The sequence below is a fragment of the Paramisgurnus dabryanus genome, chromosome 21 (genome assembly GCF_030506205.2).
Source record: "Paramisgurnus dabryanus chromosome 21, PD_genome_1.1, whole genome shotgun sequence".
NCBI classification, from domain to species: Eukaryota; Metazoa; Chordata; class Actinopteri; order Cypriniformes; family Cobitidae; genus Paramisgurnus; species Paramisgurnus dabryanus.
In genome coordinates this window covers 22,216,229-22,235,859 of record NC_133357.1, presented here as the reverse complement: position 1 = coordinate 22,235,859, position 19,631 = coordinate 22,216,229, and the positions used below count along the sequence as shown (strand labels likewise).

The 19,631-nt window shown below is 38.3% G+C and overlaps 3 protein-coding genes across 6 annotated transcripts; 1 reads left to right on the top strand and 2 right to left on the bottom strand.

Annotated features, from left to right (window-relative positions):
- Positions 1-248: 248 nt before the first annotated feature.
- Positions 249-2,014, bottom strand: ppp1r3da (protein phosphatase 1, regulatory subunit 3Da). 3 transcript variants are annotated; one of them, XM_065249855.2, is made up of 2 exons: positions 1,837-2,014; positions 249-1,603 (listed from the first exon to the last, which is right to left on the bottom strand). In XM_065249855.2, the coding sequence occupies exon 2, from the start codon at positions 1,545-1,547 to the stop codon at positions 633-635; it is 915 nt and encodes a 304-aa protein (XP_065105927.2). In that variant the 5' UTR covers positions 1,548-1,603; positions 1,837-2,014; the 3' UTR covers positions 249-632. The 3 variants fall into 3 exon arrangements, with proteins under 3 accessions (XP_065105927.2, XP_065105926.2, XP_065105928.2); XM_065249854.2 differs by having other exon boundaries at positions 1,853-2,014; XM_065249856.2 differs by having other exon boundaries at positions 1,718-1,854.
- A 105-nt stretch (positions 2,015-2,119) lies between these two features.
- On the top strand, positions 2,120-8,445 carry fam217ba (family with sequence similarity 217 member Ba). Its single transcript, XM_065249852.2, has 5 exons — positions 2,120-2,381; positions 2,516-2,695; positions 2,854-2,953; positions 3,231-3,295; positions 6,071-8,445. Exons 2-5 carry the CDS (start codon positions 2,595-2,597, stop codon positions 7,386-7,388), a joined length of 1,584 nt encoding a protein of 527 aa, XP_065105924.2. The 5' UTR covers positions 2,120-2,381; positions 2,516-2,594; the 3' UTR covers positions 7,389-8,445.
- Positions 8,353-18,437, bottom strand: ttll9 (tubulin tyrosine ligase-like family, member 9). 2 transcript variants are annotated; one of them, XM_065249853.2, is made up of 14 exons: positions 16,725-18,437; positions 15,098-15,144; positions 14,717-14,809; positions 14,210-14,321; positions 13,464-13,649; positions 13,288-13,356; positions 13,077-13,167; positions 12,761-12,801; positions 12,537-12,624; positions 12,381-12,439; positions 12,105-12,301; positions 10,509-10,622; positions 10,297-10,421; positions 8,353-9,116 (listed from the first exon to the last, which is right to left on the bottom strand). In XM_065249853.2, the coding sequence occupies exons 4-14, from the start codon at positions 14,279-14,281 to the stop codon at positions 9,046-9,048; spliced, it is 1,113 nt and encodes a 370-aa protein (XP_065105925.2). In that variant the 5' UTR covers positions 14,282-14,321; positions 14,717-14,809; positions 15,098-15,144; positions 16,725-18,437; the 3' UTR covers positions 8,353-9,045. The 2 variants fall into 2 exon arrangements, with proteins under 2 accessions (XP_065105925.2, XP_065142339.1); XM_065286267.2 differs by lacking the exon at positions 16,725-18,437 and adding an exon at positions 15,336-15,416.
- Positions 18,438-19,631: the final 1,194 nt, after the last annotated feature.

The window sequence follows — 19,631 nt, the reverse complement described above, 5'->3', positions numbered from 1 at the left end:
ACGGGCTTCAAAATTAACGGTCACATTATTTTTTAATAAACACGAACAATCGTATGGTTAATGTTTAATGGTTGAGATAAAAGTAGATGAATTATGTTAATAGCTTGTTTTAAAAAGCGCTTTTAAGAGACCGCTACGACAGTTGTGTCTGTCTGTCGATTTGTCAACGCGGGAAAAATGAAATGTTCAGCGCGAGCTGCTGCGGCTGCGCAGTGTGCACAATAATATAACACTGTAAAAACGGACATATATATTTTTTTATTTATTTAATTAACATTACTGCTAACAACATTTCCTTTAAATGTACAAATATTATGAACATGTCATGCATGGCAACAGAACACAAAATAAGCAGGCAAGACTCAGGAGTGCAATACAAAAATACAGTGAAGGCACTTTACTATAATACATTATACGGGCAAAATACTGTCATTAATACATTTTAATTTTAACAGTTATAAGGACATTTATTTATTAGTCATAAACCTTAGCGTTCATATGGCTTCAAGTTGTATTAATTTACTGAAGTACATTAAGCAAAATCCTCAAGTCCCACAGTGCTGGTAAGTGCAAAAAATATAATAAGGTGAAACAAGTGCTCTTAAACAAAGTTTGTTTTAACATCAGTGCCCTCAGATAAAGTGTATCATGCTATCTTCACATTCCTTAGGCACAGGGAGATTATAACTCTGACAGGTTAATTTGTAGTTCTCTCCACCGTTGTTATCCCAAAACTGAGTGCCCATGACTTTGTAACAAATGGCAAACTCCAGCAATGCACCGGGATGAAGGATGAACGGGGGAACTGGAAGATGAAATCGAAAAGTGTCACAGCAAGGCCCGTTTGAAATGGATCTGCTTGCAACCCAGTAGGCCTTGGTTTCTGTGCAACTTTTCCAGTTTGTAAAAGAGTAGCGAACAGTCACTTCCTTTTCGAATGCCAAGTTTACAACTTGAATGATCCCTATGATGCCAGGCTCATAGCACAAAACCCGCTCCAAACACACTTGTTGGCAACACAGGCGTTCCGCAAAGTTTGAAGAATCGCCTGGTTGCACGGGGAACATTGGTTTCAGATACGGTAGTGATATTTCCAGTCTCTTGCTTGAGGCTAATTCAGCATTCATTAAAATCCGGAAGAGAACATGCTCTGGGATGAAAGGGTCTTCCCCGCTTTTAAAGACCTTCACATTTTCCAAGTCCAATCCCAAGGAGTCCACAAATCGTACACCTGCCCTGCGACTAAGCCTTCTCCTCTCTGGTGGAGAAGGGAGGGATTGACTTCGTCTCTGGATGATGGATTTGGTTGGGGGTTCACATGACAGGCTGCGGCCAGCAGAGAGCCTTGGAGACATCCTTGGGCTAGGTGGACGGATTTTTATTGATCTTTTCTCACTGTCTGTTTTCAAGCAGGGTACTTCCTTCAAATTTGATGTGCTACTTTTTATTATGTCACCTGATATGCTGGCAAAAAATAGGTCAGCATTCATCTCATCGGGGGGTGTGTCTCTTTTTTGGCAACATCCCATACCCATAGCCCAGGCCATGTTTTTGAAAAGGATTTCCTAACAGTGAACTTCAGCACAGATAACCTCAGACAGACCTAAGAAAGAGAAACAGCGTAGGTTATAAATATTCAAGACCAGTAACTTGTAAAAACAACATGCATGCCAAAGGTTCAAACACAGCAGATTTACAAACTCTCCAAATTACTTACATCTAAAATTAACAAGTGATCAATTTTCAAGTTTAACCTGCATTTAACTCTTTCGAAAAACCAGCGAATTTATTTGTCTTTACTCAAAAATGAAAGGAAGAAGTTCAAGTTCGTCATACATATTGCTTGCCTCACCAGTCAAATCCGTCGCGTTTATCTTTATGACTCATTTGTAGATCCTCCCATGTTACAGCTATGAAACAAGAGCTTCGCAACATGTGCATGGCAATAACTCTGTGGAAATATTAAGTTGTCTACGTGATAAAATCGGCATACGATGCAGTTCATGTAAACTGCGCAAAGCTTGCAGGAGAGTGTGACGTTCGCGCAGGGGGCGGGGCGAATGTATACTCGGGAAACGCTGTAATCTAACGACTTGGCAAATTGTCACATGCACAACAGCAGTTATAAACGCTTACATTACATTTATCGTCTTTAATGTACAATCCGCATTGGCTGCGGAAAAAGTAACCCGACTGTTGCGTGTGTTAATAAACAATAAACTTCAAATCCCATCATGCCATGGGAGATCATGACGACGACGTGATACTTGAACATACAAAGCAGCAGGTAAACAAGACTGAACGTGATGCATAGTAACAGCGGTTTCAACGCTTTTCGCTTGTCGTACGATTTTGGAGATGGGCATAACCAAGATACAAAGGTAATAAATCATATTTATTTTACAATATAAGAATTGTGTTGATCGACGCGGTATTATACACACTGAAAAAGCGTTATGTGTTCTCGATTCTTTCGTAAACTGTAAACTGTCATTTTGCTTAGTTTTTTTTTCAGTTTTGCCATACGCCTACACGATCACAAATGGGACATTTTGGGGCACCGCTGAGAGCTTCACTTCATAGTGTTTATTAGGATGGGACCTGTCATGCAGGAACGAACTGCGACACTAAAGAGGCTGCCAGGCAAGGAGAAGGTTAGAATGAAAAATGCCGAAAACACGGGGATTGTTGCCAGGTATGTTTAAAAAGAGATTTGTTGTGAAAAATCTATGTATTATGTTTTTGTTATTATGTGTATAACAGCTTTTCTTTTTTGAGGAGAATAAATAATTTATTCTAATTTTAAAAACAGAAATTGCAAATATGTTACTGAGCAATGATGCTTTCTTGCAGCAATAATAAGCTGGGAGGAAACGTGAACCAGAATAAAAAACCTGCCATGAAAATAGTGACCTCTCATCCAGATAAGGATACCTTTCCCAAAGCTGCCATTGTGAGTCCCTGTTTTACATCATAAATCTGTTTACAATGTACGGTGCATTTATTTTGTTGTTGGCAGCATTCTCAATTATATTCGAATATGTGAAAATCCAGCTAAAGTCATTTTTGTGGTTTACTGGTTTCCACCTAAAGTCATTGTACATCATTTAAAGAATATTCTGTGAAAATGTAGCCTTGATATCTTTAATATTGACTAAGTTAGGCCATGTCATAGATTGAAAGTAAAGTGAAATCAAGCTTTGATGAGACTTCTTATGATCTTTAAAAAGGTCCAGAATGGAATCAAACCAAAGAAAGCTAAAAGTCCAACTGCTGGGACGTGCAAGTTGCGTGGGTGAGTTTATTTTTAGAAGATTTTTAACACATATTACTATTAATTTGAATAATGTACACAAACATTATTTAAGGGTGATCAAAACTTGTATAGCTTTTATCCCCTTGAATGGGTTTATTTTGTAACATTATTACATGGCACATGATGGCAGCTTATTTAAAGGGACATTCCACTTTTTTTTTCAAATATGCTCATTTTCCAGCTCCCCTAGAGTTAAACATTTTATGATCTCTGGGTCTGGCGCTAGCACTTTTAGCATAGCTTAGCACAATCCATTGAATCTGATTAGACCATTAGCAAAACTTGACTCTTCTGTAGTTACATTGTGTAATAAAACCGACAGAAAATTAAAAGCTGCGCATTTCTAGGCACATGATTAGGAACTACTCTCAAACTGGCGTAATAATCAGTGACTTTGCTGATGTAACATGGCTGCAGCAGGCTTAGTGATATTACGCACTGCCTGAAAATAGTCCCCTTGGTTACTTTTAATAGCAGGGGACTATTTTTTTATTTTTCCATCGGTCTTAGTACACTATGTAACTCCAGAAAATAGGAAAAATATTGAAACTCTTTGGTTATTATTTACCGCGAGGCTAATGGCCTAATCAGATTCAATGGATTGTGCTAAGCTATGCTAAAAGTGGTAGCGCCAGACCCAGAGATCAGCTGAATGGATTCCAAAATGGTAAAAATCAAATGTTTGACTCTAGGGGAGCAGGAAAAGGCATATTTTCAAAAAAAGTGGAATGTGCCTTTAAGGGTACTGCAGTCAAATATCTAAATTCCCCCACAATTTACTCACCCTCAAACAATCCAAGATACACATGTCCATCATCTTTTACCCATACACATTTGGAGTTATTTTAGTAATGTCCTTGGTGTTCCAAGCTTTATAAAAGTAGAAAACAGGGATTAGGTAACAACTTTAAACCCCAAGAAAGTGCATCCATCCTTCACAGAAGTAATCCACACGGTTTCAATGGGTTAATAAAGGACTCATGCGATTCACTGCGCAACACACCTATGGCAAAGATGGCATTGTTACCGGAAGCTAGTTATTATAGTTTTATAAAGTTTGAAATATGGATCTCTATCTTACAAAATCACATTGATTACCCACTGAAGACATTTATTAACCCACTGGAGCCATGTGGATTACTTCTGTGAAGGATGAATTAACTTTTTTGGGATTTAAAGTCAGAATTTTTTTCCTGATCCTTGTATTCTATTGTTATAAAGTTTGGAAGAGCAAAGACATTTACTAAAATAACTGCAAATGTCTTCGTCTGGAAGATGATGGACATATGTATCTCAGATGGTTTGAGGGTGAGTAAATCAGGGGGTAATTTTGTTATTTGGTTGGAGTATCACTTTAAACAAGTAACTTGTCATGAAATTTATTCAAGCTCAAATAAATTTATTATGTGGGAATAAACAAGAGACCCCCTTGTGATACAGTAAGGGTCACCAATAAAAAGCATGGGACCTGGGAAAAATTATAAGAGTGGGCTTCAGCCTTCATACACCCTGGAGAGACATACAGGGCCCAGGTCAAAGTCCTGTATGTCCTGCCAGTTATGTAAATAATAAAATTATCACAGCTATGTAGCAAATGCATTGGATGGGATAGCGGTCAGTCAATTTATAAAACATCATACACTGTCATAAATAAAGGTACAAAGGTTGTCACTGGGACAGTACGCCTTAAAAATGTCCTTATATGAACCATTTAGGTACAAATATGTACTTTTATAGTACCAATATGTAGGGTACAAAGGTGTGCACCTTTCTTGAAAGTGTACCACCCCAGTAACGGCGAGTACCTTTATTTCTGAAAGTGTACAAAGATATTTGACTGCATAACCCTTCTTTGCTTGATCAATAAGGATGGAAGCTATGTAATATATCGTCGCTGTCCGATGAAAACCACGTATGTCCATTTTGACGATTTTGAGATTTTTCGACGGATTGAATGTCCAGGTTCATTTCCGTGTACAGGTATGCTTCACATATTTAAATGACCAATGAAAAGTTGTGAAATCATGTCATCTGATTTTCACTTATATCCATTTGGTGTCAAAGCTGTCAATCACGCCGCGTATCTCCCGCCCTGTGGAAGCATCTCGCCGGTCTCGTGAAGTTTCATCGAAGCTTAGCACTGGATAGCCGAATAAACATAGCCTGGTGAGACAATGACTTTCCTTCATCAAGGTAAACGTTTCCCCCCTGATGCCAGACGTACGTCTAGGAGTGACAAAATTACGGTAGGACTGTGCAAACAAAGTATCTGTCTAGCATTACCATGTCAGTGTATTGATTCATTGTCCCTTCATAGTTTGTAAGAGACATTTAATACATTTATAATTAATATTAAATAAACAAAGCGTATTTAATAAACTAAGACGTAGGCTATTAAATAAACTGAGCATATTTATCTGTCAATATGAAACGCGACTTGGCCATTCTAATGAATGATCGGAAGAACGCGTATCGACCACCGTTACGGTAAAATATGCACGCATGTTCATTTAAACTCAATTTTGGTCAAATGTGGATTATTTCATTACACTGGCAAGAATATTGTAACATGTAAAGATGCCATACCAAGTATGACAACACTACATTCAACTGCTTTTGAAATAAGTTGTTTTTTTCACATCCTGAAAAGTAACCGTTTTGGACATACGTGAGTTTCATCGGGCAGCGACGATATACATCAATAAAATATCACCATCTTACATTATATAAACAACAAAAACACTTTTATTGTAGTACACAGGTAGAGGTTCAACTAAGGCCTCCACGTCCCAAACTCTCATGTACAGAGCGTAGACCGGAGCGGCAGAAGATTCAGCTTGAGTCTCAATGCTGTAGTGAGATAACGCAGAGCCATGCGTCCTTGGAGAAGAGCAGGCGTGCTCTATCACTGCCCTTGGCTCCACATCCAATGCTGCATCCCATCTCCCTGCAAAAACATGTCCCAGACCTGGATGCGCTCCGTCTCATGGGACACAAGGAGGATGACACAGACAGCGCCAGCGACCTGTCTGACTCCGAAAGACTCCCTGTCCTGCCCTCTCCTTGCACTCCTCCCCAGCTCAACCTCAGAGCAGAGGTGATCAACACCTTGGACCTCCATCCCAACATACCCGGACCCGGAATGTTGGAGAACCACGATGATGATGGCTACGGCTACCCAGACTTCCTGCCACCTCCGTTCAATACGTGGAGCCTGAGGCAGCTGGCCATCTTCCTCAACACGGAGGGCAAACGTGCCCCCAGACCTAAACCTGTCGGGCAACTGGAGAAGTATTTGGAGCGCCTTCTGCAGCTGGAATGGCACCAGATACAAACCATTCAGACCGAGAGCGGGCGTCACACCACACCCCTCACCCAAACAAGACGTCAAGCTCCCAGGCCTCACACCGCACCCCCGACACGCCTTAGCTCCCCCAAAAGCCTTCGTCAGGGCCAACGGGCCTTCCCTCTGACCCCCGTCTCCACTGCGGGCAGCCCATCATCCACCCAAATTTCTCGCCCTGTCTGCCCTCACTGCCATATCCGCTACCCGCTCTGCAACGGCAGCTGCTCTGTCTACGTCTACCAGCGACACTCCCGTCTCAGTCCCCTGCTTGAGCGCAAAACCATGCCGGTCAACACCCAAAAGAGAAGCAGCAGCGAAAGCAGGGCATCTGCCTCTGAAAATCACACAACATCCAAAAGTCAGCATCCGATCAGTCCTCAGGCAACAAAAGTTCACCAGAGGCACATGCAGGCTGCCGGAAATGCGCGCAGAGCCTCTCAAGAACTTATCCCAAGCAAATCCTACCCTTCTAGCAGAAAAGGGAAGACCGGAAGGTTAAATGAGGTAGATAGGCAGAAAGATCAACCCATTGGAGTGAAATGTGGGGGTACTAACAGGCGAGTTGTTGCTGCTGTTAAACACGAGGGTGGTGGTCCAGTGAAAAGAGCGGATAGAGTTGAAACAGGGGAGCTGCGACTAAGATCAGGCCCTAAAAGAACTGGGGCTGACAGCAGTAATGCTAAAGCTGCATCTGCCAAAAACGCAGGCAAAATAAAAAATGCTTAGAACACAAAGTAGTCAGTGCTTTATTACTTTTAGGCTTATTTGGTAGGGATGCACCGAACACAATTTCTGTGCTGAAACTAATAATCGATTACTTAGAATAATAGATACTGATTATAGGCTGATATATCGATGCATCCTTATTATTTGGTTCCACATGTACACTTGCTTTAGAAACTTTACAATATCACATACTGTAAAGAAAAGATAATACTCCCACAATTACAGGTGTAAGTCAATGAAAATCATGCTTTTTTATTGTCAATGTTTACCAAGTGCATTTCTTCAAGAAGATATATTTATTTTGTCTGCCTAAGCACTTGCAAGCAGGTTAACTTGCGCACAAATCCTCTTTAAATTTGAGGTATACCTAAATGTCTGCATGTACATATCTCTGATTTAATGGAGGTATGGTTAAGAATGTCAGTTTAAGGTGTTTTGACTAGTAAGCATTATTGGTCAAAGAATGTATATTTTTAAGATAAATATTGATTGCTTTGTAATGGCTATGTGTATTTTTCTAATGTGCTATTTGTTATTTATATAATAATTTATTATGTATTTATCACAATGTCCTTTGTTTACTTTAATCATGTTTAAGTAAAAATATAATTATTTCTAGCTTTTGAACATATTGCTTATGTTTGCAATGAGTTGGATGTGGTGGAATTGTGATGTTAGGATTGCTTATGGTCATTTATGTTGGTAGTTCTGTGGTGAAGTTTGTGTTGGGGTTGGACCAGAGCTACTGTATAAACTTAAGATATTACGGTCAAGGTTGTCCATATTCATATGCTTATTTTTCATGTTATTATATTGACCATTGTGTCTTTAAATATAGCTTGATTTGATTTTAGGAATAATAATGATAGTGTGTTTGTAGTTTTATACATACTGTATATGTCCAGTATGGGGTTTGTATTATTCCCTCATCAGGCAAAAAGAAAAACAAAGTCAAATTTTGCTCTTTGGTCTTTGTCAGATTGTGCTTTTATTTTGGTATAAGTTTAATGCAGCTATTTTTATGAGCTACAAATAAACAGTTTCCATTACATCATCAGTATCTGTCTACACTACAGTATTTATGTCTATGCAGATATTAATAGTCATTTAATCTCATCCAAAAGTCATCCACAAAGTTAAACACAATATCTTCCTATCCTAAGAAACCTTACATCAATGGAAAACTTATACATCAGGTTGTATACTGGGTCCAAGCCTCCACTCATTTGTCATTTCAATATGAGCACTTGTTTATGAGCACTATTTATTCATATTACACAATTAAGCAAAAAAAAAAAAATGTATAAACTCACAGTGTACACAGCAGTCTCCAGGCTCATGTAATCGCCAAAAGCAATATAACAATAACTCGTAAAAAAAACCTTGTTCATGTCTGGTCATCTCGGATCTTGTTATGGAAATAAAAATTAGGATTGAGTATTTTTGGTAGTTTTGCATTATATGATACGAGTGTATGTAATCATGATTTTATTGTTTTTTCACTGTTTTAAGATCAGTTGGACCTGGAAACACTGCATGACGTCAGTCTTACAGTAACAAGCGGATACGTAGGTGCATATTTGATTGAACTCTTGAGGGAATCTTTGGAGTTGTCACAAGTAGTCTGTCTTGCTGCTGTAAAGTCACTCATATGTGTTTAAGGTTTCTTCAGTCCTGGGAAAGGCTTTAAAAGTTGTTGAAGTTGCTTCTGTCGGTCATTCACACAGCCTGTATAAACACAAATAAACATTTCTATTCAATGCATTACAGATTATTACAGTAGATGCCTTACAGCAAGTAAAAAAATGAGGTAAGTTAGATTTAGTCATAGTTAGATTATTAGGTTTCAGCATGGATTTTACAGTCAGTGTCATATACACTCACCCAAAGGTTTATTAGGAACCATACTACCATACCAATTTGAAATGATTCGAGCTTTGTGACATGGTGCATTATCCTGTTGAAAGTAGCCATCAGAGGATGGGTACATGGTGGTCATAAAGGGATGGACATGGTCAGAAACAATGCTCAGGTAGGCCGTGGCATTTAAACGATTCCCAGTTGGCACTAAGGGGCCTAAAGTGTGCCAAGAAAACATCCCCCACACCATTACACCCCCACCACCAGCCTGCACAGTGGTAACAAGGCATGATGGATCCATGTTCTCATACTGTTTACGCCAAATTCTGACTCTACCATCTGAATGTCTCAACAGAAATCGAGACTCATCAGACCAGGCAACATTTTCCAGTCTTCAACTGTCCAATTTTGGTGAGCTCGTGCAAATTGTAGCCTTTTTCCCATATTTGTAATGGAGATGAGTGGTACCCGGTGGGGTCTTCTGCTGTTGTAGTCCATCCGCCTCAAGGTTGTGCGTGTTGTGGCTTCACAAATGCTTTGCTGCATACCTCGGTTGTAACGAGTGGTTATTTCAGTCAAAGTTGCTCTTCTATCAGCTTGAATCAGTCGGCCCATTCTCCTCTGACCTCTAGCATCAACAAGGCATTTTCGCTCACAGGACTGCCGCATACTGGATGTTTTTACCTTTTCACACCATTCTTTGTAAACCCTAGAAATGGTTGTGCGTGAAAATCCCAGTAACTGAGCAGATTGTGAAATACTCAGACCGGCCCATCTGGCACCAACAACCATGCTACGCTCAAAATTGCTTAAATCACCTTTCTTTCCCATTCTGACATTCAGATTGGAGTTCAGGAGATTGTCTTCACCAGGACCACACCCCAAATGCATTGAAGCAACTGCCATGTGATTGGTTGATTAGATAATAGCATTAATGAGAAATTGAAAAGGTGTTCCTAATAATCCTTTAGGTGAGTGTATATGTTCCACAGCACTTTTTTTATAAGACAAAATTGGTTCGAAAACATTTTCAATATCAGACACTGACCGAGGTGTGTGTTTGCTATGAGGCAAGAGCCGCCCAGAGCCTCCAGGCCATCATCATCCATGTAGACAGGTCCATCGTTCCACATTAGGTCATATCCTCCGACTCGCTTCTCCTTGCCTGTCAGACTAAGTGTAATACGGAATGTCAAACAGAACGTACTCTGCAGTTTTTGTGTGTAAAATTTTGTCTAAATCAATTTTGTTAAATTGTACCGGCCCTCCATGTCTACAATGTCCAGGGTGTCTTCCAGCAGTCTGTATTTCATGTCATAGTCCCCCTGACTGCTGGCTGAGAGGGAGGGGGAGGCGTTTACCTCAATCAGCCACCTGCATGACAACCGACTGACATTGAGTACTCCAGGTGTCAGGAATGCAAGATACAGTATACATCAACATCCAGGTGGCAATTACTTGTGGGCAAAAGACTTAAAATAACACAGAATGGCTGTTGGCCATACAGTGTATGAATCACAAATTAAAGGGATAGTTCACCCAAAAATGAAAATTCTTTCATCATTTACTCACCTTCATGTTGTTACAAACCTGTATAAATGTCTCTCTTTTGATGAACACTGAGGAAGATATTTTGAGGAATGTTTGCAACCAAACCGATCATGAGCCCCATTCACTTCCATTGTAGGAAAAAAGAAAACTATACAAGAGAACGGGGTTTGTTGAGGTTTAGTAAATGATGACAGAATTGTCATTTTTGGGAGAACTATCCCTTTAAAATAGCTTTGTGCAAGATTTTATAAACAACATCAGACACTAGATGATCTTATGCTACGTACACACCAAACGCGTAGCATCACGTTGCTCACTCTAGATTACTCGCTGGATTTAACTTTGTGTCATGCGAGTTTTTCGCTTGAGTTAAATATTTTCAACTTGCGCGAAGGCGCATTTAAAGGAATAGTCTACTCATTTTCAATATTAAAATATGTTATTACCTTAACTAAGAACTGTTGAATCATCCCTCTATCATCTGTGTGTGTGCACGTAAGCGCTGGAGCGCGCTGCGACGCTACGATAGCATTAAGCTTAGCCCCATTCATTCAATGGTACCATTTAGAGATAAAGTTAGAAGTGACCAAACACATCAACGTTTTTCCTATTTAAGACGAGTAGTTATACGAGCAAGTTTGGTGGTACAAAATAAAACATAGCGCTTTTCTAAGCGGATTTAAAAGAGTAACTATATTTTATGGCGTAATAGCACTTTTGGGAGTACTTCGACTCGGCGCAGTAACACCCTCCCTCTCCCATTATGAGAGTGAGAAGGGGAGCGGACTTTTCAGGCGAGTCGAAGTACTCCCAAAAGTGCTATTACGCCATAAAATATAGTTCCTCTTTTAAATCCGCTTAGAAAAGCGCTACGTTTTATTTTGTACCACCAAACTTGCTCGTATAACTACTCGTCTTAAATAGGAAAAACGTTGATGTGTTTGGTCACTTCTAACTTTATCTTTGATTGGTACCATTGAATGAATGGGGCTAAGCTAAATGCTATCGTAGCGTCGCAGCGCGCTCCAGCGCTTACGTGCACACACACAGATGATAGAGGGATGATTCAACAGTTCTTAGTTAAGGTAATAACATATTTTAATATTGAAAATGAGTAGACTATTCCTTTAAGGCGAATAGGGCGTGTTTTTGCGGCAATCGCGGCGCCTAATTCACGTCAATTCCATCGCCCTATGCGAGGACGTGTCTGATCGCGTCTTTGCATTGACTTTGTATGTAATCTACTCGCGCAAATCGTCGAACTCGCGTTTGGTGTGTATGCCCCATTACACACTAGTGACTTACGGCTTTAGATTCTCGTCCAGTAGTATGTCATATCCGTACAACTCAAAACAATGTTTGTCATTAATGATGGTCTTCTGAACGCTTAGCAGACTGTGAATAAATATGTTGTCGATTTCTTTAAACAGGGACTGCACTGTATCGAAACCATGTTTAGCCGTCAGGTATAGTCGCAGCTGTTGCATCTGCCATTTACAACCCTAAGGGTGAGTGAGACAGAGAGAAGTTACTGGTTTATATCACACTGGTTTGTTAAAACATAATGTGCTTTCGACCTACCTTCTCAGGGTCATAAGCAGGAGCTGTTTTTTGCACAGCAACATTGGTGAGATGTACATCTGAGACATTGAAGATAAGGCGATAAACAAACAAACACCACGTGTGTTGAACATGATAAGGTGTGTATGTGAATCCAAAAATATAGGTAAAAGATACACTGATCATCGATGCTGTTGAGGGAGAACCTTGTGTTGGAAAATCGAGCAAAACCATCTCGATAAAGCCAGGCCTTCAGAGGAATATACTGAAAAAGAATTGTCACGTTTTTGTGTCATTTTTGCATCAAAAGCAGCATTGAATAACACACAGCAGCTTTGTAAGTAGAAAACAAGCAAATTAAACTTTTCAAATAAAAATACTATATACAATGGCTTACTTACTGATGTTACAAGAACATAGACTCTCAGGTCAAATTTTCTACCTGGTAATAGATGTAAATGTATACATTTATAATCATTAAAGTTGGGCTTAATTAAATAAAGACTGAAAGAGTTATGGGATAGTTCACCCGAAAATGAAATGAATTATTATTTAATTTGAACGTGCAAAATGACTTTCTTTGTTCTTCAGAACCCAAATGAAGATTATTTTAGACTTTAAAAGATATTTGGGATTAAAATGACATGAGGGTCAGTAAAAAATGAAAAGTAAAACATTTTGGATGAACTATCCCTTTAATAGCATTCAGTATGGTACCAGCAATGAGGTACGGGTTCTCAATGTAACGCTGAGCAACATAGTTTTCAACTTGAACCTCATCTTTTTGTTCTTCAGAGCGAGTACCATCCTAAAAAACAACAACAATAGCATCAATGTGTAAATGCTGTGAGAACAATACAAAATCTGAATAGGAAAATAACAAAAAAAAGTAATTACTGGATGAACAGTTTACTTTGTTTAATATTACCTTCCTCCAATCTATGATATCTTTGAGTTTTCGAAAGAGAAAAATGCCTTTCCCTTGTGATCGTGCCACCTGTTTTAGGATTGTTTTGTAACAATTAGTACATATATTTTTGGCGATCCTGTAAAGATGCAGTAGTTTTGTTAAATAGTAAATTAATAAATCTTTTTGACACCTACCGGCTTCATGATCCATGTGGTCCCTATACTTCTCTTAAACTCTTCTACAAAGATGTGATATTCATTGGGCAGCTCAAATGTTTGGGGAAAAAATTCACATTTGCTAGCCTCTTGTTGGCCTAAATCCCGCTCCAGAGCTTTCCGATACCTCTTCAAGTTCTTCACCATCAGGTTTTTCCGGGTCAACTGCAAAATGCAGCACAACAACAACATCTTTTACAGGTGTAATGTTGTTAATACAGCATGATGGTAAGTATGGTTGATCTCAACATAGGTCATTTATCTTTAGTAGTTTTTAAAGGGGACATTTTTTAAGATGTAAGTAAATATTTGGTGTCCCCAGTCAGAGTATGTATGTGAACCAACTTTTATCTCAAAATACTATATAGATAATTTATTATAGCATGTTAAAATTGCCACTTTGTAGGTGTGAGCAAAAATTTGCCATTTTGGGGTGTCCTTTAAAATGAAAATGCACTAAATGGCAGTGCCGTGGTTTGAAAGTGCCAATTAAGAGACGGTATTATCCCCTTCTGACATCACAAGGGGAGCCAAATTTTAATGACATATTTTTCACATGCTTGCAAAGAAAACTAAGTTGCTGGGTTGATCTTTTTCACATTTTCTAGGTTGATAGAAGCACTGGGGACATAATTATAACACTTTAACATGAAAAAAGTCATATTGTAATGCTATGTCATCTTTAAATTTCACTCAATGTCTGTCCATCATATTGCAACACTGACCTCATAGTGGTTGCGGAAGTGACATATTCGCACATGTTCCTCCATGTAAAAGTGATCAAAGTTATCTCTCATCCAGCCCACATCACACCAATTAAAGTCCCATTCGCCATCTCTGTATGGATGGAGCAGGCATACGAATGCATTAAACAAGGGCTGAAAACACATTGTTTAAAGCAGGGGGGTTTTCAACCTTTTTGTGAGCAAAGGCTACTACAATGGATAAAACAGTCTGGAGGGCCAAAACATTTTGTTTTACCTGTTGATTTTATTTAATTTAACTTGTTTAAATGTTTTATCATTGTTTAAAATGTTGACATACATTAAAGAAGCCAAGCTAATATATAATTAATAAATATTAAAATTGAGGCTATTAATGTGATTTGGTGGGCAACAAACAAACTTTGTGCGGGCAACAGAAATTGACGGTTCAAATGACATAATGACAATGTTTTAATTTCTGGGTGAAATATCCCTTTAAAAACGGATACAGCAAGACACATCACTCACTCTTTCACCTCTACCCAGCCTGGTCTGTGGTACAGGACGTCCTGTATGGTGTTGGTCAGACAACATTTGTACCGGATACAGATCCGTCCCTCCCTGAGATCAAAATAATAAAAAGGAATTAATTAAATAAAGAAATATTTAAAAAATAAAGTACAGCTTGTATCAGCAAATACAGGTTCACTTACTGTACGTACACTATTTATTTCACATTCAATTAAAATGTTAAGCACTTGTTTTGGAACATGAACGGTTGTTCCAGTCTATTATAACAATAGGGCTCACAATAATTTCATATGATAAACATATACTTTTATGACCTAACTTCATCATCCATTTTAATGGATAATAATAGGTTAGATAAGTAATTACTAACAGTCTTACCCTTCTTTTCTCTTCTGGGAACGCCAGGCACCTTTATGTCCACCTGTCTGTTAAGTGCAGTAAGTTTATTAATGCAAATCATTCACAATAATTTTGTGATACAGTTAACCATTGAAGTCACATGACAAGTTAATAACGTTTGTAAATTAAATACTTCATTACAGGCAAATTTGGCACAAAACATCGCGCTATTAAATTAAACATTGTCGTTATATAAAAAATACAGTAAGCGTGTTACCTTATTTTGAGACATAACTGTTTAAACGAAAACATGAGCAGCACGGCACTAGTGCTGCGGTCTGTCTCTGGCCTGTGGTTGTCACGGCAACCACAAAGCGGACCAATCACCTTGTCGCATTCTGTAGTGACGCAGCCAAGCGCAAACCCACACAGAAGCGCGTGCAATTAACAGCAGAATGGATAAATCAACTAATGTTGAACGATTAAACCTATTACAACAATTTTATAAGTATATGTATATTAAGTCTCGAGAGATTATAAGAAAAAGTATTTTATATCAAAACATTCGGGAAGTACATTTGAAAATATTAATAAAACATTAATAATTATAATATTTTTGGACATTTTTGGTAAAAAAAAAAACATTACATCTTTTTTTTCGAAAAAGTTTTGTTTTTAATTTTATTAAGCCCAGTTTTTTATTAGCCTTAGTAGGCCTAACTTATGTCGTTGTTTGGATGTCAAGTTGTGTATGTAAATGTGCTTGTAAAGCGTTTAATTAAAACGTGCAGTTCTCTTAAGATTCAGTATAACAATGATAGGATTAACTTTGCTGTTAATTTGTCGACAAAAAACATCAGAAATGGCATAAAGTAACGATATTCTTTGTAGATTATATATATGGAGTAGCCTCTAGGTGGCAGTATAATCCAAATCAATGCTAAACTAAGCAAACACAAGGTGCATCTTTCCATTCACAGAATCAAGCTTGGAGAGTGTGATGTTAAAAACACTTGTTTCTGGCAGCATAAAACCAGATAGTCAAGAAACAGGAGATGGAGGGAGTGGAAAAACATGAAGGCCAGATTCAAACCTGCATGCATTTGCCCTTATATCACAAACACTATCCACATGCCATTGTTTCATTATGACAGAAAGCTAAATAAATGCAAAGGTTAGATCCTCTATGCTGTTTATCTACATGTAATTGACCATAACAAAGATTAAAAACCACAAAACTCCATGTGTTTATGTAAGCAATGCAAGATCACACAGCCTACAGACTACATAAGAAATATTTTCAAGATGCATTTTAATGGTTGACTGTCTAAAAATGCTGTTTTTTTTACCCTTTGGGTCCAAAAGAGACAAACCAAGCCGTTGGGTTAAATTAACCAAGAAAATGTTTGTATTTGACCCAACAATGTGTTAAAACAATCCAGCATATACATTACAACCCAACGGTTTGGCGTTATCTGCATTTATTTATTTATTTATTTATTTCTATTGGAAAGCCATTTTTATTATTCATGAATAAACAAATTATCCAGCCCTTGGAGTCGAATATCATGTCCCATATTTTTGCTATAAGATTAAGGACATCTTATTTAACAATTTTTTATTACAGAAATGTGTCATTACAGAAATAAGTCATATAAATGCTTACTGGTTATGCTAAACCCTGGTTGGCACGTTTGTGTGCATGCAGGAATGTGGTTCAGGACATGATGTTACTACATAATACTGCAGCTGTCCATCTTAACACAGTAAGTCAAGTCAGTCAAAATGCTTTTCTTCAGATGGTCAATTAGATGTTAAACAGATGTGCTCAGCCTTCAAAGCACCTGCATCTCATACACAGCAGGGTGCTATTTCATCCCTGGATCACCAGTCCTTTACTTCATAGGAAAAGAATTACCTTTACCATTCCTATCACGCACACTGGCTAAGCTATTACATTTTCATCCATTGTTTCTCCCTGGGAAATATGTGAAGTAAATGTAAGGTATCTGGTGAAAAAAAAACATTTTTGTTCTTTGGCGGTGGCCCATAACTTCAGCTTGAATCTTCCATAATCCATTTGAATCCATTGTTGGATTTAAAGAAGAATGTTGGTGTGAAAGGTTATGTAACAGTAGTGTTATCAGTGGGATATGGCATGCGGTTTTTATCCTGACAGCTTAGTTCTTGAATACGGCAAGATCTCAGCAGTGATGAACTTCCCATGTTTTCCCGGTTGAGGTTGTGGTTTTGGTGCTGTCATCTAGGGAAATGAAGTAGTATGACATAAATTCCAGAACTAATTCAGATCAATGTTTTCAGATAACCAAATAAATTAAATTTGACTATCGGTCTTAAAGAACCTCTTGACATTTGGACTCTCTCAGCTGTCCAAACACTTACAATATTATTAAAAGTATACTGTAAATTTATAAGAGGTCTTATAACAAACTTGAATTTTAAGCATTCACAATGTCACGGTTTTTATTTGTTTTTCCACAATACCAAAATGAATGTACAGAGGGTAAATACTCAATTTGCCAATAAATTCACATCTATCACACTGAAGATTTCCTTCAAAAAGGCCAATACTAAACAATTACATACCTCTTATCAAGTGACCAAATTATGTTATTAAACCCTTCTTTGAAAACGTATTAATTGTTACCATTGTTGTCTTTTGTGCGATGAAATGTTACTGAATCTGTGATTTCTCTCTGTCATTTAAATTTTCATATGGTGTTAGATTGGCAAAGGCATCCAAAATAGTTTTCCTTTTGAAACAAATACTCATGTTCTGTGATGTGACTATTGCAGATGCGCACATTGGGATGTCGATGCTATAATGGTATTGTTTATCCCTACACTGTTAAAAATAAAGTTACAAAGCTGTCACTGGGACAGTACCCTTTAAAAAACGTCCTTATATGTACCATTTAGGTACAAATATGTATCTTTAAACTTCCAATATGTACCTTTGAAGTACTAATATGCACTCTTTGGGTACAAAGGTGTATCTTTTTGAAAGGGTACTGCCCCTTTTGTACCTTAATTTCTGAAAGTGTACACTGTAAAAAAAAAATGTTGGTTTAACTTAAAGGAGACATATCATGCTAAATCCACTTTCTTGGCTCTTAAATGCATTTTGTTGTATATTTGTAATGTTTAGAAGTACATAAAAGTTGAAATTAGTCTCTTCAGGTGCTTTGTTGATATCTTTATATTCTGTTTTGGTCATATTTTCCAACCTGTTCTGATTTTTCTATTATCTATTACGTTTTTTGAACAATTACGTCACAGTATTTGCAGCGGAACTGCTAAATAAGGACATCGACTTCCAGCCCAACACTTCGAGCAATCCGCCATTTTCAATTTCTCGCTGCGATATTGTAGTCCAAGCTCAAGGCTGCAGAAGTTACGAGAGAGTAAATCAAAATGTTCGGTTGTTGAACCTGTGCCTGGTTGAGTTTTATTTTTCACGGAAATGTCATTTTTTAGTGCGCTTAGCACTTCAAGGATAACTATTTCACCAACCTCCACCAGTATAAAGGAGGATTTGCCGATAGACTTCGTCTGATTGAGGGGTCAATTACTTCTATCTTTGGAGACGACGAGCAGAGCACTTTGGTAAGCTGTAAATAACTTTAAAAACAGTAAAGTACACGGTTGTCATGGTTTAGCAGTGCTGTTTCTCAATCCGAAGGCTGCAGCCTGCGGATGTCGCATGTGGTCATCAACCCGGGATTAAGTTATAGCATATTACAACAACTTACAACTAACTAAGAATAAGAGTCAACTTTATAATTGTTAATATTCTGAAATAAGACAGCCGGCATTAACACACCATTGCGATACCTCCATATGAAGACGTTCTGCAGGTTCGTCGTCTTCATTTTCATCTCGCTCCATTTCCGACTCTGGCGCGAACATGTAAGGCTGGATGGACAAGTCTTCCGTTGTTGACATTTTGTGAATAACGAGTGAATAAAAAGTTTCTGTGCCACTAGATAATCGTATCTCTGCTATAAAACTACAAAAATGGCCGAACGGGGTGGAGTTTAACCGAGTGTCACCTCTGCAACCTGGAGAGGGGGCAGGGTATGACGTGCATTTAAAAAGACAGTACCAAAACGAGTTGCTCTCAGATGCACATCAGAAAATGGGTAGAAAGGGGGCCTGTGGGGCTATAATAATGAGGAATTCAGACCCAAGCATTGCAGTTTCGCTTTACATAGACCACAAATAGATGATTTATATGTAAAAAGGACAGATTTAAAAGCATGATATGTCTGCTTTAAAAAAACGAAGTTGCCTTAAAATTGGACAAAAGTTGACACAATATTTTTTCTCATTTTTTGGAGTCAGACATCCCAAGTCTCCCGGAAGTTCCGGGAGTCTCCCGCATTTTGATAGCGGCTCCCTGATGCCCGCAAATGAGTTAAAATCTCCCGGAATCTAGAGCGAGCAAGAAAGAGTAGCACGCGCACGGCAGAGAGGGAGGGGGAGACCTTGCGTGTGTGTGCTAGTGTGCCTCATTAAGCGCATGTAAGACAGAGAGCATCCTGATTGGCCT

Excerpts from the sequence above, each read along its gene's own strand:
- ppp1r3da (XM_065249855.2), bottom strand. The coding sequence starts at position 1,547 with ATGGCCTGGGCTATGGGTATGGGATGTTGCCAAAAAAGAGACACACCC.
- ttll9 (XM_065286267.2), bottom strand. Across the intron at positions 14,322-14,716 it reads GGCTGGGTAGAGGTGAAAGA|AGATGGCGAATGGGACTTTA; the intron begins GTGAGTGATGTG and ends CCATCCATACAG. Across the intron at positions 10,623-12,104 it reads CTGGACGAGAATCTAAAGCC|GTGGCTGATTGAGGTAAACG; the intron begins GTAAGTCACTAG and ends GTTGTCATGCAG.
- fam217ba (XM_065249852.2), top strand. The coding sequence starts at position 2,595 with ATGGGACCTGTCATGCAGGAACGAACTGCGACACTAAAGAGGCTGCCA. Across the intron at positions 2,954-3,230 it reads CCTTTCCCAAAGCTGCCATT|GTCCAGAATGGAATCAAACC; the intron begins GTGAGTCCCTGT and ends ATCTTTAAAAAG. Across the intron at positions 3,296-6,070 it reads GGGACGTGCAAGTTGCGTGG|TACACAGGTAGAGGTTCAAC; the intron begins GTGAGTTTATTT and ends CTTTTATTGTAG.